The sequence below is a fragment of the Vulpes vulpes genome, chromosome 7 (assembly GCF_048418805.1).
Source record: "Vulpes vulpes isolate BD-2025 chromosome 7, VulVul3, whole genome shotgun sequence".
Taxonomy (NCBI): Eukaryota; Metazoa; Chordata; class Mammalia; order Carnivora; family Canidae; genus Vulpes; species Vulpes vulpes.
In genome coordinates, this window is record NC_132786.1 from 32,713,802 (window position 1) to 32,738,223 (window position 24,422).

The 24,422-nt window shown below is 38.3% G+C and overlaps 1 protein-coding gene across 1 annotated transcript in view; it reads right to left on the minus strand.

Annotated features, from left to right (window-relative positions):
* KCNU1 (potassium calcium-activated channel subfamily U member 1) overlaps window positions 1–24,422 on the minus strand; it is a 141,506-nt gene that overhangs the window by 13,488 nt on the left and 103,596 nt on the right. The window contains 5 exon segments of the mRNA XM_072762693.1: window positions 2,176–2,244; window positions 8,398–8,584; window positions 9,967–10,191; window positions 13,598–13,785; window positions 22,118–22,130. Coding sequence (XP_072618794.1) covers window positions 2,176–2,244; window positions 8,398–8,584; window positions 9,967–10,191; window positions 13,598–13,785; window positions 22,118–22,130 — 682 coding nt within the window.

Consider the following 24,422-nt stretch of genomic DNA (forward strand, 5'->3'; position numbering starts at 1 on the left):
TGAGTTAAAGCAGTACCTCTCAAAAGCTTAATGTGTATACGAATCGCCCAGGGATCTTGTTATTACACAGATTTTGATTAACTGGGTCTAGGGGTAAGAATGGGATTCTAGGTACCCAAGAAGCTTCCAGATGCTATTGATGCTACTGACTCTTCGACTACACTCTAAGTAGCAGGGCTTAGAGAATCCTCTGAACTGGGGCCCATGTAGCAGTAGTCAAATTAACCATTAGCACATCTTTACTTATCCCAGATTTCAACTCAGATCCCTGGAAGAAGCCTCTGAAGGGAATGGAATTGGTCATTGTTGCAAATACAAATAGAAGCACTGATTGCCTTTGTTCCGAGATTATTGTTTCAAAAATGTTTAAATTAAAAATAGTATTGGAAGATAGAGATAATATCTCTCACCAGAGCAAAGGGAATCATGCTTACTGCCCATTATAAAAGCTTCTGGTTCCTGAAGCCTGGGGTTCCTCTCCTATAAAGCAATCCATGGTGGGTACAGGTATCATTTGGCCTTTTTCATGTCATCCTGTGGGAACTGGCCTTGAGCAAGCAGCACAAAATTGATGATACTCTGGCTATGGCCATTGCTTTGAGTAATAAACTGCTTTTTAAATCTCTGGTGGAGTGGTTTTGTGTCTTCTGCCAATATCCACGAAACTGTGGCAGGTTAACTTACTGGTTTACAAGTAGCATAAGATCTTACTCACATCCTTCACAGTTCTTGACAGTCCTATTACAGATCAAACCAAATCTACTGAGCGTGATGCAGAATACATTCCTAAGACTGGATTTTTCCTAATTCTTTAAGTCACTCCATGTTTTTATAAAAGATGAGCAATAATACATGACCATATCAACCCACATTTTTTATGCACATATATTTTTTTTTCTCCTTGCATTGCCAACCCTCAGCACGCACACATACCCCAAGAGCCCTTGTCCAAATCTTACTGTGTCATCTTAAAATATTGGCATCCACTTTCCTAGACATTTTCCTGCAGGCCACTGTACATTCTGTACTAAAGTGCTAGAGTTCAGACTTGCAGCTCTCATGTCATTGTGACCCTTTCCAGCCAGCCAAAGAACAAAAGCTGCATGAGCTGGCAGGTGATTTGTTAGACTAATTTGACAAGGGTTGCCTGGTGCCAGCAAGTCGTTACTTGAACAAAGCTCTAAGTCCCTGGAGAGTGACCAGATGTACTTTGGAGCTAGTGAGAAGCTGGCTGTTCCCCTCCTAAGCACTCCAACTTACATCATAGTCTTCTAATCAATGTCCTTAGTGTATATACACCTTGGCTTAAACATGATTAAAAGGACAGAAAAAAAGAAGATACAAGTAAAAATGGCTGTCTCAGGTTCTAATATGTGTTAAAGATTCCCCTTTTTCTTATCTTCCTCTTTTCTTAACAATTATTGTTAGTATTAAATCCTGGTGTCCCCTATTGCCTCCCAAACATATCCCCAAATGCACACAGACACCTTCCCTGCCTTCCGCAGCCTTTCTTCTACTCCCAGAGTTCCTCACAGCTAGGAAAGTCTCATACATGTGCATTTTCCATACGGTGTTGGTGAGAGATAACAGCTTATTCTGGTATTTCTGCATGGAGTATTTCCATTTTAGAAGAGCACCACTCAGAGCCAGGATTAAGATGACACAAGGGAGATATCTGGAACATAAAGTTTAAGGACCTCAGGGGTGGGTGCCTCCTTAACATCTGCATCCTGAGTGCCTCATTTGTGTCTCCCTAATCCCAGTCTTGGTATCAGTACAGGAAAGGACCTGCTTGGTTTAGAGACCCATGACTGGTAGGTAAGTGAGTATAGGGAGATCGTTCCTAGCAGTCCTCAAACCCAGGGCCCGTCCCATAGAAGATTTCCTCCAAACAAGGCTGAGCCAGTTGCTGGTCTCCCTCTCCTGATAACTGAACAGGAGGAGAAGGCAGATACTATTCCTGCACCCTGACACCCAGATATAACAGGCTCTGTTTGATGATGTCACCAGTTAGATAAAAGCCCAATGTGATGTCCAGTCAAATACTTAATGCTTCTCTTGTTCCCTCTCTAGTTCCTCAGTTCTTTGACTGTAGATTCTAAAAGGAAATCTGGGACATCGATTATGGATAACAACAATTTCTCCTTTGCATTTTGTCCTTGAAACACAACTTACTCAGTTCAGTGAGGATGGGGATTCTTCGGTATTTGGATCTCCCAGGAAATCTGAAGGTCTCTGAAGTCCCTTCTGTGGACACAGACAACAGAGATGAAAAGAGATTGATAAATGCAAACAAAGTATCTTAAAAAACTTAGCAATGACATAGAAGCACACCATGTAACCTGGAGCTTTATCTTAACAAAGTTACTCTTATGTCCAAACCCGTTTCTTTCCTTATATTTAGGGGAAACAATTGGGGCCTCCTTAGCATCTCCTTTTGCAAAGTGATTTGTGTGTTTTAAATGGCACTTCAAGTGAATTACAAAAAAGGCAAAGCTCACCCAGTGGTTGCTTATTGACCACATAAGCAAAATATGATTCTTCTCTGTGGAGTGGTAGTGTTGGGTGATGGCTCAGGCAAGCTGTGCCTAAATCCACATCCATTTGCTTGTAGAACTTTCAGGAAACCATGAATAAATAGGTGGTGCTCCTCAACCAGTGCTTTTGGAGACACCGCAGCTGGTTTCTGGCCCCTAGTGCTTTAGGGTTCTTTGAGATGCTCTCTGGGTACTGTTCACGTCTTCTTTCTTCTTCGTTAGACCTGGCTGCCTCCCATCCCTAGTTGGCTTGCATCAATCCCCAATGCTTTGGGAGTTCCTTAAAGATGGGCAGGGTGTCACTTGGAACCTCTGAACTTTGCTTTCAGTTTACAGACAGATTTCCCTCCTGCTTGAGAATGTGAGGCCCTTCACTTTCCTCTGTGAGTCTCAACTCCACCAGACAATGATGCACAGCTCCAGCCTGACACACAGTTTTACCATGTAGGGAATTATGGACAAATTCAAAACTGGGCGAAACACCAGAGTTTTGGTCTCTAAGCCAAAAAATGTAAAGAATGAAAAGGGAAGAGAGAAATGGGGAACTAGCATCTACTTAAAAAAGAAACACACATACAATGTTCTCATCAGATGTGATGCTTTAAAACTGTTGGTTGCCTTTCTTGAACCTTCCTGAGAATGCTATATAACAGGGACACACTACTGTGAAAGGTAAAAATTCTATTTATAATTAAAATTCCCTGCTGCTTTTGAAGAGGGTCTGCTGTTTACGGCGCCAGGCACACAGGAGGGATGGGAATGAGATGGGGAGTGAACGGAGATAAGCATGGTGGTAAGACAGGCTGATAGGCAACAGGAAGGCTACTGAGACAGGGGCAGGAGAAGAGAAACAACCCAGAGGGAAATTTTTTTCAGAGGGAATACTGCATACTACAATATTTACCAGCTCCTCCATCTCCCTGAGACTTTCAGTAAAAGAGGCACTTCTTGTTAATGCAGAGTAGAGCTGAATATATTTCTGAGAACTGCTAAAATTCTGAGTCATGCTCCAAGGTAGATTGAGGGTGAAACTCCACAGGAAGTTCCCAACCTATCTGGTTTATAGCTAGAACTGGCAAGGGCCTTAGGAATTTAGCAAACCCTCCAGCTTCAGGTGGGAAAGTGGAAGATCAGAGGGCTAACTTTGCTCACACAGCTATTTAAGAGGAAGGCTTACATCATGGTTAGAGATCAGATATTCTAACCCATTGGTAAATCTTATTTGTAATGAGATCTGAATACATTCAAACTTTTTCCCTTAAAAAAAGTCTCTGGGATTTCCATAATGCAGAAAGATTGGCGGAACTAAGATTTTCTTTATTCTCAGAACTGTGTAAGATGCTTTCTCTGCTCTCTGTACCTTTCCTTCCTTCTTCCTCTGCTAATATTTTAAAGAGAGTCTATTCCATGCTAGGACTGTGAAGAGTCCCTGCTCCAATGACATTCTATGTGCTATGAATATAAAATATTTCCAGATAGTGACGAGTAGTGTGGAAAACTAACTTTTAGGGACCAGTGATTGGTGAGGAAAGGTGACTTTAGATAGAGTCTGAAAAGAGGCCTCTCTGATGTTGGAATGGAGTCCTGAGGATTGAAAAGCTACCCAGGCAGAGGGGATGGGATAAGAAATCCAAAGAAGGAAAAAGCCAGTATAAACAGGACTAAGTAGGAGAAAATTCAAACACCCTACTGGCCTGAAAGATGCTATGTGATGTTCCTATAACTGTCACAGGTCACATAGAATTTAAAGTAGGGAAATGACATTACAAAACATTTTTAAAAGATCCCTCTGACTGCTGTGACAGTGGAAACTATAGAGATATCAGAATTTTACCACAGTCATATCAAATCTGTGAATTCAGTATATAGAGGCAGATACTTTGATATCACATGTTCTTCTTGGGTGCAAAAATATGCATATCAGTTGAAATAAATGCTTTGGACATAAGCTGAAGGACAACAATGGAATTTCTGCCTTAATTCTATCTTGTATTGTAGAGCAATAGTTAATTTGAATATATGTCAGATCATAGCCTGGGTATATTTTACTAGTGTCAATATTTTTGCTGCCTAATAGTACACAGTATTATACCTGAAATATTTCAGTCTGGCAGGGTGCTATTACAAAAGATTGCTTAATTGTAGATTACTACCGTACATTTAAATTTCAGTAGCATATTAAGTTGTCAGACTTAATTACCGTTATATGTTTAGATTATGCCACAGATTATTTAGTTCAGTACCTAGGTTTGCCAACCTGTTCTCCTTGTGATGCGACAGGGCAGCAATTAGAGCGTCACTGGAAACCCTAAAGTTTCCCATGGAAATGTCCAGAGGGATGGCATTCTTACTGATCTTTCAGAGAGTCCTCACTCTGCTGTCTCCAACCCCTAACATCCCTTGATGCCTTGGTGGTCCATGATGGCCTTTGTATGTAAGTTTATCATGACTGTGAAATGTGGGAAAGCCCACTGATCCCACAAAAGTCTTACCAGATATTCTAGGGCAATGTTTCTGATCTTGATACTATTGACATTTTTGGTCAAAAGGTTTGTTTGTTTGTTTGTTTGTTTGTTTCTTTGTTTGTTTGTTTGTTTGTTTTAAACCTGTGGGACTGTCCTGTGCATTGTAGGACATCTACCAGCATCTCTGGCCTCTACTCATTAGCTGTCAATAGTATGCCCTCAAGTTGTGACAACCAAAACTGTCTCCAGACTTTGTCAGATGGCCTCTGGGGGCAAAACTGCCCCTGGTTGATAACCAGTGTCCTAGGGGAAGGGAAAGTAAACTGCCCATTGGCTAGTCTGATGTCGGTGCCCAGAATGCAAGATGTTCTCTGGCTCCTAGGAGAATTTCCCAGTCCTTTATACTGACAATTCTTGGATATGTGTATTCCCATTTCCACATTTTAAGGATGGTGCAAGAGCAGTATTAACATGAAATGGGAAGAATGGTTAAGAGAACCAAACAGGCCTCTCTGAGGATTTGGAATTTCTCTATATAAACTCCAGGTAGATTCCTATAATGCCAGAGTGATTGATAAAATTCCTGAGTAATGATACTTTGCTCTTCATAAATGCTCATCTTGTAACTTTACTGAGGCTATGGCACCAGATAAGTAGACGCAATGACCTTCATTAGGTGGCACAGTAGAGCTTGACTGGATCTACATTTCCTGGTTACACAAATGGGTATGATGACATCCATAAAAGAAATGGTACCAAACCTGCACAATACATTTTTCTTTAAACTTTCCCTTTTATCTTTGGGGAAGGCACCTACTCATACTTCATAATGATTGAAATACTTTGATAGTCCTTCATTTTCTTCTGCCTCCTTTCAAAACCTTTCTCCCCCTCTCCTTTACCTCCTTCTACCAATTCGTCTTTCTCCTTTGAGGGCAACCTTCCAGCCTGTAACAGAGTACATGGTGCATCATACAAAATCAATATCATTTTGTTGAATTAATGAATAAGTGAAAGGATGAAAATCACTAGATATAAAGAAAATCAGAATTATATTCACAGGTTTCTATCTTTCTAGCCTATATAATATGTGAGACTTATAATAGGAAGGACAAGTCACCCAGATGATTAACTAGATGGTCAGTCAGTGTCAGTTCATCACAGACTTAGGTTACATGGGCATTTTCATTTTTTTAAATAATAACATGTAATTATTGAACAGCTACTTGTTACTAGTACAATGCCTGGTGCTATGTATCATATAGAATTTTTTTATTACATTTTTATTTAAATTCAATTTGCCAACATATAGTATAATATCCAGTGCTTATCCCATCAAGTGCCCTCCTCAGTGCCTGTCACCCAGTTACCCCATCCTCCCACCCACCTCCCCTTCTGCAACACTTTGTTTCCCAGAGTTAGGAATCTCTCATGGTTTGTCTCCCTCTCTAATTTTTCTTACTCAGTTCCCCTCCTTTTCCTTATTATCCCTTTCACTATTTCTTTTGTTTTTAAGATTTTATTTATCTATTCATGAGAGACACAGAGAGAAGAGGCAGAGGCATAGGAAGAGGGAGAAGCAGGTTCCTTGCAGGGAACTTGGTGTGGGATTTGATCCTGGACCCCGGGATCATGCCCTGAACTGAAGGCAGACGCTCAACCACTGAGCCACCTAGGTGTCCCACCCTTCACTATTTCTTATATTCCACATATGAGTGAAGCCATATGGTGATTGTCCTTTTCCGATTGACTTATTTCACTTGTATATTGATGATATTGCCTATGAAGTGAATACTTCCTGTCTAATCAAAGAGAGTTGTAAATATGGTGTACACACACACACACACACACACACACACACACAATTACTCTCACATGTACCACACACAGATCTTGTGTAAATTTGAGTGATTCTAATTGCAAAGCTGAAGATTTATGTGCACAATACAACAGCATTTTTAGATTTGCTTAGCAGTGATATGGCTTACACCTCCTTAGTCTGGAATACTTTGATATTCATAAAGTGCTTGGTTACTAGTCTGCTTTGCAAAACATCCTGAAACTCTGAATGCCGAGTCAGCTTTTAATGCTTAGTGAGGGTGTCTCAAATAGGCGGTTCAGTTCACCTACCAAAGATTAGGTTAGATTATTCATTTAGTCCTTTGGCATAAGAATCTTCTATTTTTCCACCTAGCAATAGTGCTCTAGGAGTCAGAGAGCATTCTTTTAGTTTCCTAATTTGATTCTGAACATTTTTATCCACAACCATAATCACAAAAGCCTTCCCATGCCTGTAATGTCTGACTGCTCCAAGTTCCATGCACAGTAGAATAGCTGTGCTTAGCAGATGCATGGCCAGAAGACTGAGTTCTTGATACTGATACAAGAATTAACATCCTTGAGGGAAATGGCTGGGTCAAGGGGACCCCAACCATGATCTACTTTTATTTTTTGACTTGAAAATCTGTTTTAGATACAGAAAATTCTTCAGTAATAGTACTTTCATGTTAGGTTGGGTGTCTAGTAGTCAATTTTAGAAACAGATTAATAGATAAGCCTTTCCCTATTTGGGGGAGAAAGGAAACTACAGTTTTTATTGATCATTTACCTCAAATACTTGGATATGGTGAAATATATGGGAACTCTTCAAATGTATGGGAATTTACTTCAAACACTTGGTATAATGAAATGAACTTGGATATGGTGAAATGTATGGGAAGTCCAGGTACTGACTCATTTGCTTCAATTCATTAAGTATGTGGTAAACATCTAAGTGACCATAACTGCCCTAGGCACTAAGAGGACTACAAAGGAGGAAAAGACTTGATTCCCATCCTAAGTAGCTCCTGCTTCTCATAATCTCTTTCCAATCTGAAGCTTCAATATGACATTTTTAGAATATAGAAGTTGGAAGAGAATTTAGAAATAATCTAAAATTCATAATTTGAAAAATTGTAACGGAATAAAAGAGAATTATACCTCATTCTCTCAAACATAAAACTATGAATAGTAATGGGACATCTCTAAGATCTAATGAAGACTGATAGTACTACTACTAAATATTATTAATTATAATAATATGCCAATTTCTCTCTTAACTAATAATTAATCAATAACAAAAACATCCTTAAAATTCAGTGATTTTTCTTAAGATGGGTAAACAGTGTTACATGCATTCCACTTAGAAGGTAGAAATAGCTTTCATTTGACTTAGGATTCCCAAGGACTTAACTGTCTGTTACTTCTATTACAGAATTCTCAGAGTTGGGAGGGGCCTTCAAGGATATCTGACCCAATTTTCCTTCTCCTCATGATCAGAGTACTTCAGAGAGGAGTTAATTCTCTTTCCTTATTCCATTCTCTCTAGCCTCCTCCTATCAGGGAATTGTTCTTACGTGATTCTTCATGTGTCTGGGAAGAGCAGCTAATCCTCAATGATCCAATGTTGAGGGTAGCCATGATGGTCTCTGTGTCTACCAAAGCTGGGTTGCTTGATGCCTTGGATGAGGAGGATAAAACAGCACACATGGAACATTCCTCTATGTTGGCTGCATGGAGGTCTTCAGGAAAGAGTGCTGATCCCTAATGAGAGAAAACCCAGTAGAGGAGGGACTCCTCAGATGGAGGGATTTTTGAGTCAAAGCCTCTCCAGCCCCCACTGACTTGGTTTTAAGACTAAGTACCTGATATCTGAACATACTTAGCTTCACTGATCATTGATCATTAATCATTAATATCTTACTGTGGGTAAATTTCATAGACTCTTTCCTAACAGCAAGTCTGGATGAGCCAAAGGAGGGTAAAGAGGGAGAAGCGTACATCCATTCAGATGATTTAAGTGGAGGAAGCAAAATAGGGATAATAGTAGGGGTAATAAAAAACATTCAGAGGATGAGGAAGTTATGGATCTAACTTTGACAAATGGATCAAGTTGTACAAATTTTGCATCCTCACAATTTCGCTTGCAGCTGGTCTTTCCTATACTCTGAATTAGCTAACATAGTGGTGGTTTCTTCTTTTCCAATTTGGTGGAAAAATAGGATTAGATCTGGTCCTGCCTTCAGGTAGTTTAGACTTGAATACTGGTAATTCCTAACACTAGCCTGATCTAGAGATTTCTGCTCCTTTTCCCAGCTTCCTTTCTATGGTCTAAAGTAAGGGTCTAGTGCAGAGTACTTTATGATGGCTTTTTAAAAAGCAAATGAAATTTGTTCCTTCAGAGAACCATTTTTGAAATTTGAACTATGTTACATATTGCAGCCATTATTTCATGAAAGAAATTACATGCTTTGGGGGCATTTCATACTGCACATACTTTTTTTTTTAATACAGGGAAAGAGTGGCACACAATGGCACACGGGCTTATAAAGGTTCAGAGCAAATACAATTACAACCAAAATGCCACATATTCATAATGGATCCATTTCTCAGAAGTGGAAACCTAATTCCTCCTTCTTATACATCTATCGAGGACCATGTGACATTATGTTTTCCATAAATAATGTATTTTCAGAAAAGACAAGATAGAGCACAAAGGCTTGCTAGTTTAACTACAGACATTAAGTCAGAATAAGACTCAGAAAGGTGGAGAAACTCTTATTTATATATTTATTTATATAAAGACCATAAAATATGATTATAAACATAAAATGTATAAGCTCCTGGGCATGAACGCAGGACCTGCAATGGCTAGGTTTAGATATTAGTTCTGCTACTTATCTTCATGTCATTTGGACAGGTTACCTACTCTCTCCATGTCCAAAGGTCAACACCTTTAAAATCTACCCCATCAGATTCTTGTGAGGATTAAATGAGTTAAAGTTAATACATATAAAATGCATAGAAACGTTTTTGATACTAGTAAGCACTATATAGCTACAAGCCACTGTTTTATTATTATTAATGCTAGTGCCATTAGTTTTATCATCATAATAAATAATCACTATCTCGTATGTGATACTTACAGATAGAATGTATATTTGGGGAAAATTTCGGAGAAATAGCCATTCTCTCTTCAGGTATTCAAGGGACCCAATGAACACAATATCCTTCAGCTCCTGCCGCATATAGCTGCTAGCTCTCAAGGGCATTACAAAATTCCGAAGCCCTATCAGTGTTGAATGGGCATCTCCAAAGATGCATGCTATGACGTGGTTCCGAAACTCATGTTTTGACTTGTCCATTCGTTTCTAAGCATAAACATGCAGAATCTGGTCAGTTTTAGAAACAAGCTGAGAGTGTCTCAAACAGGACTCATCCTTCCCCTCATCCCAACTCTTTTCCAGGTACATCGATAGGAGGACTTTCATAAGGATAAGGAAATTCTGCAAACTGCTCATAAAGTGGAATTTATCTACCACAGGGCAATTGTACTTTTTATCCTTCAGTGGAGTTCCTCCTTATTCCACTTTTTAAAGTCTTTTATCAGCCTGGAGTGCATCAATTAAAACTCAGATCAATATCATTTCTCAAGGTGTGAAACCATACAACCAAATGGGGAGCACATCTTTTATTTTATCATGTGGTTTTGACCTTGTATGTGCTATAGTTAAGATTCAATGAAAAATTAAACATTACAAATTCCATTGCTAAATTTATGTCTTCTAGTGAGCCCTGAAAATCACATTAAGTTGTACAATATGTTGTAGTTTTTGGTGGATTTTCAAACATATGAAGATATCTATTAGTTTGGAACATATGAAGTTTTCTTTTTATTGGCCCCAAATGGTTGAATATTGGCAATTTCATATTGTTCAAACTGACATACGAAACTCATTCAATAGATGCTTTCCAGAGTTGAGGAAGTTTGTTATACAAAGTACAGAAAAGAAATGAAAGGGTCACAAAAATTCCATTTGAACCCAAACATTCAAACATGTTGTGTACTGCTATCAGCATCACCGACTATTAACATTTCCTCTATATCTCCAAGTTGAAAATAATCATATACATGAAAAATATTTAGTTTAGCTTTCCCCCACATTCACAGAGACTCTTAAGAATGATGAATGTAACTTAAAAAAAGAGGTGATGGGATGCCTGGGTGGCTCAGTGGTTTAGCACCTTCCTTTGGCCCAGAGTGTGATCCTGGAGTCCTGGGATCGAGTCCCACATCAGGTTCCCTGCATGGAGCCTGCTTCTCTCTCTGCTTATGTCTCTGCTTCTCTCTGTGTGTCTCTCATGAATTAATAAATAAAATCTTTTTTAAAAAAAGAGGTGATAATACTATAGGAAACTCATTTCAAGCCTTGGTCTGATTTTTTCAAGGGAATGAGTCAGTGTCTTCTGGGGTGGCTCTGGGATGGGCTAGAAAAAGCACTGGATCTGGAGGAAGACCTGATTCTGGATTGTGTTGTATGACTGTGAACAAGCTAGCTTACTCTGTGACACTCAGTTTCTTTAAGTTTAAATGGTTTAAAAAATAAAAGTTAATTCTGTGGTGGAAATGAAATAATATATTGAAAGTACAGTGTTCAACTCATTAGCTGTTGTTCAATACCTATTAACCAACTCTGAATCTTATTGAATTCCTAGAGTTTCAGAGGAGGAACTCTTGGAAGCTGGTAGAGAACAAGTTAAATGCATTTAAAAGCACCTCATGTATAAGTGTGTTCTACATTCCTCGGTGTATGAAGACTCAGAATACTTCAAATGGATGTATCATCCTCTCTTATGCCCATCTTTAGCTGGGTTAAATGACAAGCTTCTGTGAAACAGGGGGTGATAAAATCTAATAAGATAAATAAGTAACATCTGACTTCTCCAAAATTAGTTTGTCAAATTAGCATATACTAGGAAATACTCTCTTTTCAAAGGGAATTGCCCTGTGAGGGGAAATAAAGCTACTTGTCTGAAGAGCCTTCCTAAAGAGTGATGTGAATCGTAACCAAATCTATTAAATAATTGTCTCTAGCTAATCCGATTAGTTTTAACTTGAATAATGAAGCCTCTAACGGTATTTAATGTAACATGCCTGAAGTCCAACGATTGCTCTTCTGAGTAGAACTAAACAATTAGAAACAAGATACATGGCAAAGTGCATTAATGGGCACAGCTAGAGAGGCAATTTCTCCAAGAAAGTGTGGCACAAAACTGTCTCCCAATTGAGAAAGATGGAGGCTTTTGGAGGAAGGGGAGGATGCACTATTTGTTCAAAGTAACTTAAATCGACCACTTTCACTTGACCCTTCTGCAAACTAAACCAAATTCAAAGCCTCTCTGAATTCCACAATATGGACATTTCTCCTCTAGGGTCACAACTTTCAAAAGCCTTAGAATTTCTTAAACTAAAAGCCCTTCTAAACTTATCAAAAGACTCACTTGGTGTTCTGAACTATATTCCATATCAAGTATCATAAAGGAGATATCTATCATAGTAACCTGTCTGTGTGTTTAAGAAATATGGTATAATAAAACATCTGCTATGTCTATTTCTTGGTCTTTTGGATGCCTCCATCTGCAACCAACTTCTCAACCTTTCTAACGACTTCCCTCCCACTGAAATGTTTAGCTTCCTGCTCAATGGAGTTTATTTTGCTTAGAAGAAGACATAATTGCTAAAATGGTGAATTTCAGCAGCAACCCTAGTAGTTTTCTAGTTATTATGATAGCTCTGACAATTTTATGCTTCTGATCAAATGATTGATCATGTTTTTATAAAAACTTATATATTGTCAGGACACAGGTACCAAGCCACAAAGAGTGAGTGAGTGTGTGTGTGTATGTGCGTGTTTAGCAGAAAAAGTGAGCTGAATTACTTTTGGAAAGCAAGAAAAGACATTATTATCAATTAGTTATAGTTGAAAAAATTATGTAGGGTTCATACAACAAATTATCACTTTTATTATATTACCAACTACTGTTTGCAAGGTAAATCCTGAGATTATGCTTGAGTTGCTAACTCTGGAAAATGAGAATAGATGGGGACCCAGAAACAGGTATCAGAGTCTGGATGAGGATACAGAATTTTTACATCTTAGTTGCTGGCATTTCAGGAAATTGAGTTAGTTCATTTCCTTGAGATAACAGAGACAGAAGCAGGATTCTCCTAATATTTATTAGGATTCATCCATGTGGTGCATCTAGGAGACACATTCTTGACTAATGTGTTAAGTATAAATATAACCAACTTTAAGAGAAACCACTATAGAAAATCCAAACAAAACCAATAATTAGGAAAATGTTTATTTACTCAAAAAAAAAAAAAGAGAGAGAGAGAGAGGAAAGGTTTCAGAGTTCTTGTAAATGGCTTCCCTAGTGCATTTAAATTAATTAGGTTTACTAGAAAAACGGCAAAGTGTCAAGAGAACATTATTCTAAATAACTGACTCAGCTAAACTGTTAAGGTGGGGGGGAGAAGTAGTTGAACAATCTGATCTACTTGTTTCAAATCTCAGCATATTATCTACATAATCTTTGTCAAATGCCACATCTGTTACCCTGCATACCATTCATATGGCTGGTGAGGAAATGTGTTTTTCCTTTGAAACTCACAGTTTACAAAGAGAAATGGCAGATGCTTATAACTAGTGTAAGGATGTTATTTACCATAGCTATAGCTTTATTTCATTTGAGATTTGGTGCAACATCACCTACCAGAATCACATTGTCCAAAGGGGTTGCTCTGCACCAGTGAAACATGCCGCTGCTATCAAGCTGGTCAGAATCTTGTTCTGTTTCATACAGAAAAACCCTAAGTAGGGAGAATGGAGAGTTAGTTGAGAACATTTGTGGCATTTGTATAACAAAACCAAGATGTCAAACTTAGAACCTTGAGCTCAAAGCTCAGAATAACACAAGGAGAATAACCTTGGGCCTACAGAATAAAGATTCATGTCTGAGGGACACCAAGAGCTGAATGTCCAGAATGTATCACAATTGAAGATATACTGAACACTTTGTGTGTGTGTGTGTGTGTGTGCACCTGCACATGTACATGTGCTTGTGTGAGCATTTAACAGACCTATCAATCTCTCCTTTTACCTTACATTATATGTGCCTTCAATGTATTTATTTTTGTTTTTTTTTTTATTTTTGTTTTTAATTTTGCTACTTTGGCAATGCTACTATTGCTTGGGAGAAATCACAAAGGTGTTTTGGGCCCCTGAATATAGAATTTAAAAGTCTGTGAGATTGAGTGGTGAATGTATCTCTCTCCTTGGGTTGTTTTCCACCCCTCTCATTTCCATATCTTTTTGTATGAGTCCCTGTTGTAACATTCTTACTTATTACATGCATTTTGTATTCTTTGCAATTTCTATCACTGGCCTGCATTTGACTTTACTATAATCTTGGGTTAGGTCTTGGTAAAGCCCTCGACCTGAACACTGAGATTGGGCACAATGCTTGTCACATACTATATTCAAAGCATATTCAATCACCCAAAGGATTAGATGATCTTTGGAAAAAATCCCATCACATCTGAAGGAATGCAAATTTGCAAGATAGAGAAGAGAAGAAACCCTTCTAGAAGTGCAGAAAGTTTATAGTCTGAACCTATTTGGGTCGGGAGAATTAAAGCTTACTCTATTGAAACAACCTCAAAATTCCAGGGGCTGAACAGAACACAGGTTCTCTCACTCACACTACATATTTTCGTCAGATGAACAGAGCCTTAGGAGTGCAGAGTCTGTACCATCTTAGAGTCACACACCTAGAACACACATCCTCCTTAGTCATTAAAGCAAGGAAAGAGCAAAGCCTGGGCTTTTAACTGTCATGGCCAAAAGTGACACACATCATTTTTGCTCATATTTCATTGGCCAGATCTAGTCACATGGGTCCTCTTAATCTATGGGGTTGAGGAACATGGGAAGCAACTGAAATACTTAATGACCATTTCGGTCTCTGCCAGACTTTAAAGACCACTCCTTATTTTGTGGGTAAAAGTCAAAGAGCTAACAAATGGTAAAGCTGGCATTTGAATAGAATGCTAAGTTTGAGAATATTGATGCTCAGAGGATCCAATTTTCCTTTCCTTCTTTGGCAAATGGGCAGGTCAGATGGGGCCCAAGACTAGTTCTGACCAATGAAATGTGAGAAGGGATAGCTGATGAAGGGACAAGCTCCTGTGTGATTCTTCAAACACTCTCTTGACCTTCTGTAGTGATGACCAGCCTAAGAACATGAGTGCCTTCGTGTCACAGAGTGCCCTGGTCTCATTGACCTGTGTCAGACATGTAATATGAAAAAGAAATACACCTTTGTTGTGCTAAGCCACTGAGATTTCATGGTTGTTACTACAGCATAAATCCATCCTATTCTGAAAGAAATTGCCTACTCTAAAACAAACATAACACATGGAATATTAGTAACTGTAGAAGTCGTGAGGAAATGCTTTCTGCAGTCAAATGAAGTTTGAGAAAGATGTCCCCTCTTTGAGATTCACACTGCACTTCAGTGTTTGAAAGGTTCAGGAAAGTCTTACAAAAAAGAAATCCTTTAAAGTTTGTATAATGCAGTATTTCACACATTTACTTCACCACACAAGTTTACCAATTTACTCATTCATTTACTCACTTAAAAATATCTGTTACTATCTCTTGAAACATTCTATACAGTATCACTCTGTAGGTTCAGCCCTGCTGATCAGAACATTCTGACAGCACTCTCTTGTGAAATTTTGCTATACATTCTGGGAAAAATACAACATATTGTGCTCTGTGCTGCAGGGTGATTTTTTTAAATTTTATATATCTTTTAATTAATACCGCTTGTTATTCAACACCTGGCCCAAAGACTCAGACTCTAATATAGTATCAAGCAATTTTGATCTTTTTAAACCAAGTCAGTTTCTAAATTGCTATCTTAAGTCATAATTTTTCAGACAAAGGAATTTCAGATTGTTAGCTTAGAAGTATCAGACTTAAAGTAATGGGATAGAGAGAGGACCCAGAGAAGCTGACATGGGAGAAGGGTTTGGAAAGTTAAGAGCTTATTGCTAATGAGATTGGCTAATGCTGAAGTACAGCCCTTCATCTTCCTCCCCATTGAAGACCTCTCTGTAACCGTGGTGGATTCTAGTCATTTACCTGGCCAGAAGATGTTGTAATGTAAGCCTTAAGGTCAGTTTGACCAAAATGGGTTACGTTATTCTTTCAAATTAACATGCCTTTTGGTGGTTTAAATATCCTTAACTCATGAGCTCCTACCCCCAAATTCTAAGAGCCACAGAGGCTCTCTTAATGGTACTACATAGGACCGTGGGGATGGCTTTATGCCAACCTGGTTAAATAAACTCACCAGGGAACACACCTGAGACCCAAGTCTGTTTTTTATTTTTATCAGGATCTGGAGAACTGGCTATGTTACTCATTCATAGAACCCATTTTTTCCTCCATGTGTAGCTCCCTAGACACCATCTCTTAGATGTTGATTTAATACACCCAAGTTACCTTCAGAGAGGAAGCTTCCTGCTCTCTGCCCTCAGCACCCAAGTCTACATGACAACTGCTACTACTTTTCTTCTGGTCACTTTCTTCAGACTTTTCACTTTTCCTCTCCTTCTCCTTCTTTTGCCCCTTCCTCATCCTCATAACGTATGAAGACTCTTGGTCTGGAAATTAAATGCCCTTTTGGCAAATGGAAAACAATCTTCTCCCAAGCACATTTTAGCTTGACTTGGAATACCAAATCAATCACTGTACACTTTTCTATCATAATAAAAGCATGATCTATGTACACAAGCTGTCACAGACAATGTCTTTCTTCATTCTGATGTTATGGAAAACAGATATGCCTTAGAGGAAACACCTGTTGGAGACCTGCATAAAAGAAAAGGCTGGAGGAGCCCCACTTCATCATAAAGGCATCCATCTGGTGTCCTTGCCAAGCAAAACCTGATGCAACTTATTTCACCATCCCTTAACTATAGCTCCCTTCTGCCATATGCCTTGCAAATGACATGATTCTTGCAGAAATATACCTTCCTAAAGAGAATAATAAATCATCTATGGGAATGTGCAGCACTAGCAGTCTTATTAACTAGGAAATGAGGATTCAAACATAAAGGCTGATGCTATTGGAGGAAAAAGGAGCCATAGAACACCATCCGTATCATTCAAGGCAAAAAAAAAAAAAGAAAAGCTATATCCCAGCCACAGGCAGAAGCCTCTTTCTTGAGTGAGGGGTCTTTCTGTGTAAGAGAGGCTGACAAGAAATATGGTAGGAGTTAACTGAGAAGGCCCTCAGAAGGACATGCTTGGGATGAGGGTGGGGGAGTTCACTAGCCACAAGATTGGCTTCTCCTTGCCCGAGCAAAATACGATACTTCCATCTGGGAGCATCCAAGAGGCATAAAACCCTGAAATGTCCTCAGAATCAGGTCTCTGATTGCCATATTTAGAGGCTGACAGGCCTAGTGTGCTGGGTGAGAATAGCTTTTGTAGCCAGTCCACTTGCAGATGTGCAGAGCAGCATGTGAATGAAGGTTCCAGCTTTCTTTGTTGATGACTGCCTTTCTCTGTGCCACTTTCATGTGCATGAAGCCAACTGTCTTGTGATCTTGTGAGCACAAGCTCAAATGTGTCCCCACTAAGGAAGGCAGACTCTTTTCTCACTGATTTCTGGAACTCTGCTAAAGAGTACTTTAGCAATGACTCTTCCTTGTCCATAGCAACTTATCCTGTATGAATCTTAGTACTTAAAGGAAAATGTAAGCGAAGGACCATGTGCTTTTAGTTTCCAATGGTGGCGTCTGATGAAAGAGAGGCTCAAACCATGTAGGAAACCTTCTGTTAAGGTGGGGTGGGTTTTAGTGTCAGGTCAGGAAGCACAGTATCCAAGAGTATAAGTTTGCTGACACTATTTCCTTCAGTTTACGAACTTGACTCAGATTATTCTTGAAGATGATCTACCAATGGATGAGATTCTCCACTATTCACAATATCTATTATAAAGCTTAAAAGCAATAGACAGTTCCTTTTTTCCCCTCTCTTTTGCAGTCCTCATTTTTGGAAACTCTGGCATGTAACTATTCTATTTGAAGCCTTTTTAAAACTCCATAGGTGGCTTATAAATTCTTAGGACAGAGGTTTCTGGCCTGGATGTAGAACAATATATTTTTTTGCTCAAGACCTGAGTTAACTAAAAATAACAAGTTTCAAAGTCTTAGCATAGAAAAGACAAGTCCCTTGACCAAGTGTTGAAAAGGAGGGGGAGGCATGTGTCAGTGTGTCCAGGAGTTTCATTGCCCTTCTTTGTTCAGTTTTTGGAAAAATCCAGTGAAACTGTATCTTGAAGGTAGTGATCAAATTCCCACCGAAAATGGAGGGGAAAATCCTCTGTTCCATGATGGTGCTGCTAAAGATTTTGTATCTTGCAGGCTACAACTGCCCTCTCTCTAATGACTTCATATATAATGATGGGATTATTCAGCTTATACTTAATCTGAAAATACTAATTGATTGTCAATTCTGTCTACCACTTTTTGTGTTCTGGGAAGAAGGCAATCACCTAAAATCTGTGAATGTGAGAGCAAATTGCATAATCAGAGCTTCCCACTTTATCCTGTGCTTGTCTCTTTCTCTTTCTGTCTTGCATACATTCACACACACCCTTACATACTAAATGTGTGCTATAGTCAAATTTCAGAATATGAGTCTTTAAGGCCACATTATGATTTCATTTTTGGGAATTTTACCTGGTTGCCACATATTCATAACAAGGCATTATTTTTGCTGGGAGGAAAACTTAAGGTTTAAAAATATGGATAATTTTTTATAGTCCATTCCCCTGGGAACTTGTGTATGAACAAATGGAAAAGGATTCCTGTGAGGTCTGAGAGGTTTTCAGGATCAAGAAACCATGTAAGAATCTCAGGAAGGAGAAAAGCACAGTCCACCTTACCCATTAGAAGGATCTCTGTGATCACTTCCTTCTCCATGAGAAAGGGAAAGTGTGCACCAGGCTTTGTGCCCTGACCAGATATCATTGCTGAGACTCCTTTACCACCAGGTAAAATGCAAGAAAACTTGCCATGAAATCTCATGGGATATTCCACATGTTAACAACAGGCTGGTTATCTCTAAAGCATCATGTCCTCTTGGTTACGTGTGGGAAGCCTTTTGAAGGGAGGGGAATGGCTGCCACTCTGTGCTCAGACTGAGGGTTTCCTAAGATCAAAGACTTTCAGCCCTAAAACTGGGCACTGCACTACCAGAATGGGGAAAGGCTCCTTGGGAGGGAAGAAACAGGAAGAAAGAATAAAACACTTGAAACCCTATGCCCAGACAACCTTCCACACCTTTATGTCTGTAGGTGGGTTTGGTTGATGTTCAGTGGAAGAAAAGACAGTTAGGTGGTCAAAGGCCTGTATGTTTTAAGACATATAGGGAATTAGATCTTCCAACACCCCTCTGGTTTCTGTCTCTTGATTCTTTGAATAAGAAATCATTGTAATATTACAAACTTTAATAGTGTAGTTTGTGGGCTTGATTTTTAAAAAATCTGTAAGTGGTATTTTAAAAAGGAGACATATTAAAATTCAGGATATCACTGTATTCAGTATAATCTTATTTCAATCTACATAGGAGAATATATAAACTGTGTGCTAATGTAAACCAAATCAGCTGTGAATAGAGTGTTCTGTTTGCCTTTAAATGCTGCTTTACAGATGGAGTCCATCAAATCCATGGCCTCTGTTTTCAATGTTTACAATTTAAAATCTCAAAAGAGACATTTTTTCCAACCTTTTGCTTAGAAGTGAGAAACAAGGTCAGAGTGGTCCCAGACCAGGTGAAAGCAAGAATAGGATGGTGTTCCTTTCAGATAAACCCACATCTGAAGGCACATTTAAGCATCTCTCTGTTAAGCTTTGCTTTATTTCTGATGACTATAAACTGACAGCTTTCTGAACAGCATTTTCTATCAAAACATACATGTAGGCATCTAAGAATTTAAATGGTTACCAGACAGGAGATCAAGGAGAAAGATAAAAAAGATAGTTTCCCTCTTCCTCGCCCATTCCCCAGACAGATCCTCATTTAAATTCCTTTATATTTTATGGATATTGCATTTGGGATTTCCTACAATGTGAGGACAAATGAGGCATTACCTGAAGCAGCAGGTACCTCTAATAAGGGCTAGAGTTTGTGCCCTGGGTAGAAGAGCCTGGGGCTTGGGGCAAGGTACACATCTCAGAATAAACCTCATAGCCAATCTTTTCAGCATGAGGCTATATTTTTTAGGTGTTCTTTCCCATACCACCTAACACTTTCTACATATCAAGTGACATACTAAACAGAGAGGTTGACCTAAATGAAAAATATTTTCCACGGAGTTTGGGATATAGTTTTCTTTGTTCAGTGGACTAGGAACTGAACAATCAAGTCAGTTACTGATACTTCTGATCCTAACAAATGTGAATTTCAGGCCAAAGACTTTTATTTTTTTGGTGGGATATGGAGTTGAGAAATAGGAATTTGAAATATCTGAAAACTAGCTAATTTTTCATTGTACTGATACCCTTTCTAAGGTATTATGGGATTGAGCTTGAGTCAGAGATTAGTATGACAGAAACGATTTCCTTAGGCACTGGGTGAGAAGCCTGATCTGGGAAATTACCAATAATCATAACCCCTCAGAAGAAATTAGGACAGGAAAAAAGTAGCATCTGCCGCACTGTTACTGGTTTGAGTGTTGTGCATGTGCTTGTATGCATGTGCTTGTGTACGTGTGTGTGTGTTTGTGTGAGAGAGAGAGGGAATGGGTATTAGATTGAAAGGTACACGTTGTGCAGAGGAAACAAATAATTCCAGGGTACATGAATACTACTAGGTTTTCTTTTTAAATAGGAGGTTCTTCGTGAAGCTTCCTTATCTGTATTCCTTAGTTTCTCTGACATTCCTGTTGCTAGATGTCAACATGGAGAGAGATTATCAGTGTGCTGGGGACTACAGATTTTTGGAAGCACTGAAAGGACGTAATGATGTGTTGAGGACCACAGACTTTTAAAAATTTCTTCCCATCTGGAAACCATCACCAGGGGGTAGGCTGTTGAATAAAGGCACCCTGAGTGTTATAACATTTTACTTAGCACCAGTGACCCGTCAAGAAGCAATGGGCATAATGGAGGGGGAGGCCACTTGGGATCATTCATGACATGGGGCCCTCCTTCTGCTCAATGGCCACATGAAGGCTCTTTTTTAAAAGAAGAATGCCTTGATTAAAGGTGAAAAGTTAGAAGTAGGAGCCTCTGGTGGGAAGGAAAAGGTTGTGGCTAGTGTTCTTTAATGAGAAGAAGAAGAGATTAAAGCCAGGCTGTTATTAGGGATGAAAGGTAAGAGTCAGGATTTTTTTCATGTGTGGAGGACATAGAAGAGGATCTGCAGGATGAGGTTAAGGTCACAGGCAGGAAGTTCATAAGCACTCTAACTTAGAGGTTCCCTGTGTTTTAGCTTTTTAAGTGAAGGATGAATAAGAACGAAGGAGGAAAGAAGTAGAATGTTCATCTTGTTCTGCTCACCTCTAACTTGAAATTAAGTTTCTGCAGCACATCAAGTCTTTCACTCTTCTTAGTGTGATTATGAAGATGACATTCACATCGGGATTTCCTGAAGCTGAGCCTGTTGTATCAAGGAACCATCTGGATGCTCTACCTCTTACCACTACTACTTAAGCTCCAGAAGGAACTTTCCAATGTTGTTTACTAGTTGCAGCCACTTAGAGGCAGGAGGGGAGGAGGGGAAGAGGGCGGGTGGGAAAAAAGAGAATGGTTCTACAAATTTTCTAGGAACTTTATTATAGTATAAAAATCACCACCAAATAAAATTCCTTTGTATATCTCCCTTAAATGTGTCCTGTGCCATGGAACCACTGTGCAGGCTGATAAGTGAGTTTTGACTCGAATCTTTCTTGCCCTATTTCACAGCAAGGACAAGATAATCCCATGGTCCATCACTAGTCACCCAGCAGGCAGAGAAGTGCATGCATATCCCTCTTAGCTGCCCATGTAAACTAAATGGAAGACCAAAAATAGTGCATTGTCAAAGGTTTCAGCTAAACACTCTGCCGTTTGTACATTAGAATAAATTGGCATTTGTATAGAATTATACAGACACTTAATGCAAATAAAAATGGTATCTATCTTCCTGATGAATAGTTTCTTGACTATTTTGCAGGAATGCAAATGCTTTCCTATCATCTCTTTCTTCTCCATATCAAGATCTCCATGGGAATAGATTCCAAGTTATGTCTAAGCTCTCATCACTCTATGAAAGAATAAACAAATTACATGCTCTGCAAAATCTTCCAACCTCTTCCATTAGAGCATTTGAAAGAAATCCATCTTGTTTCAGGATGTTAGGGCAAAAGTACAACAATAGCCACACTAGATTTCAGGTATCTTAATGGTTATTTGATTCCACCTTTTGATTCTTTAATCGTCTACGTTATTTTTTTTTTTTTGTCTCAGTGGAAAGTTGAGATTATATAATTGAAGAGTCACTTTTTTTGTGGGCACTCTTTATTCACCTCTACTTTTCTAAGTTCTTCAACACTCTTAATTTAAACTCAAAACTTTTGGTAATAGTTTGGGATGAAAATTAACCTCTTTGTGAAATTGTCCTAAAATTAATCTTTATCTATTCCAGACATCTGATGAGATACTAAAAAACTTCTCTATCTAGAACAGGATCAACAAGTTATTTTCTGTGAAGGGACTGAACAGATAGTAAGTATGCTAAATTTTGCAGGCCAAGAGGCAAAAGTTATTTTATGCAGTAGTTGTATAAAAAGAGAAATTAAATTTTCACAATCTCTCATTGATGATATTCAAAATACAATAATAATAGTGAGGAAGAAGAAGAAGAAATAGAAGAAGGAGGAGAAGGGGAGGAGAGAAGAGGAGGAGGGGGGAGGGTGAAGGCAGAAGGGAAGAGGAGGAAGAAAGGGGGAGGAAAAGAAGGAGGAAGAGGAGAAGGAGAAGGAGGAAGAGAGAAGGAAGGGGGAGTTTTTTTTAAATTATAGGATATACTAATAAAAATAAAGATATTTTTTAAAGGATTTTCCTTAATTGGCATGCAGAGTTAGTGTTCTCTGTATTCAAAATTAATTGCAAATGTTCATATATTAATGCTGACCCTAATCAATTTTAACACATATAATCTTTGAAAATGTCTGTTTACACATATAGGTACTGCCAAATACTGATAGTACTCCAAAGGCATATGATTCTAATTGAGCATATCACTTAGAAGGCATTTATAGAATTATGTTAAACTTTTCTCTCAATATTTGTCTTTTAGTAGGTCATCATATGGCAGATTAACCACTTGCAATGGAAGATTAGGTGGGAATTCCTCAATTGCAGTTAAATGAACTTAAAAATATAAATTACCTTTGCACTTGTATCGAGGTCCAAAAAATAAACAAATAAACAACATTCCTGGAACTGAGATCAGAAAATCTGTCAACTGCAAACTTGTGTGGAGTTAGTGATCTTACTTCTTGTTTTAACTTCTGACATTATAGGAAGTGTATAAAGAAGTATGGCATTATTTGTGATCCAAAGAATGATAGCTGACATTGTAATGACTTTATCATAGAATAAGTTTCACATACAAGCTCTGTTTTGTTTTTTCATTTTATGCTGGTTTCTTTAAGAAACATTTTAAAACCTACAGTAAATGCTAAGTTTTGAAGCTACTTAATGTTCTATAAAAGTGATCAATTGCAGTTTTCCAGAAAATTTTCAGTCTTGACCTAGAGCTCAATAAATAAATAAATAATAAATAAATATATAGATGAACAAACAAACAAATAAATCAAAACAAAACAAAACAAGATAAAACAAATCAAAACAAAAAAACCCAAACCACTGTTAGGCTCTTGTGGTAGGGTAAGTAAAAATACTCAGTTTATATTTCTGAAAAAAATTCATAGAACTAACAAGATTAAAGTCCTTGAGAAAAAATGAAATTTACCATTGACAATATTGGCCAAATAAATATGATAAATTCAAATATTTTCCACCACAACCCTGCTGATGAATAATACAATGAATAGCTATAGTATTTACACACCTTGAATTTCACAAATTTTGTAAATGTGTCTAAGTAAGATTTTTTTTTATCTGCTACTTGTATTTTTTTTATCACTATCAGTTGTAATACATCTTAGCAGGTTCCACTTCAGATTGTACTGGATTAGTGTTTTCTCAACTTATTTGAAGATATTTGTGCCACACAGACTATTCAGGTAGTTGTGCCACACAGACTATTCACAGAGGCTAATTTTTTCAGTTACTTCAAATTCAGCGTTGGCTCCCTTAATGAACAACAACTAGACACTATCAGTAAAATTTGTTGGCTCACAAGAAGCCCAGGAAAATGACTCAAAATCATTTGCCTTAATTTTTAACTAACTATTGATATTTACCCCAATGTCAACTCTTCAAGCAACTGTTTTTGCTGAAAGGCTAGTA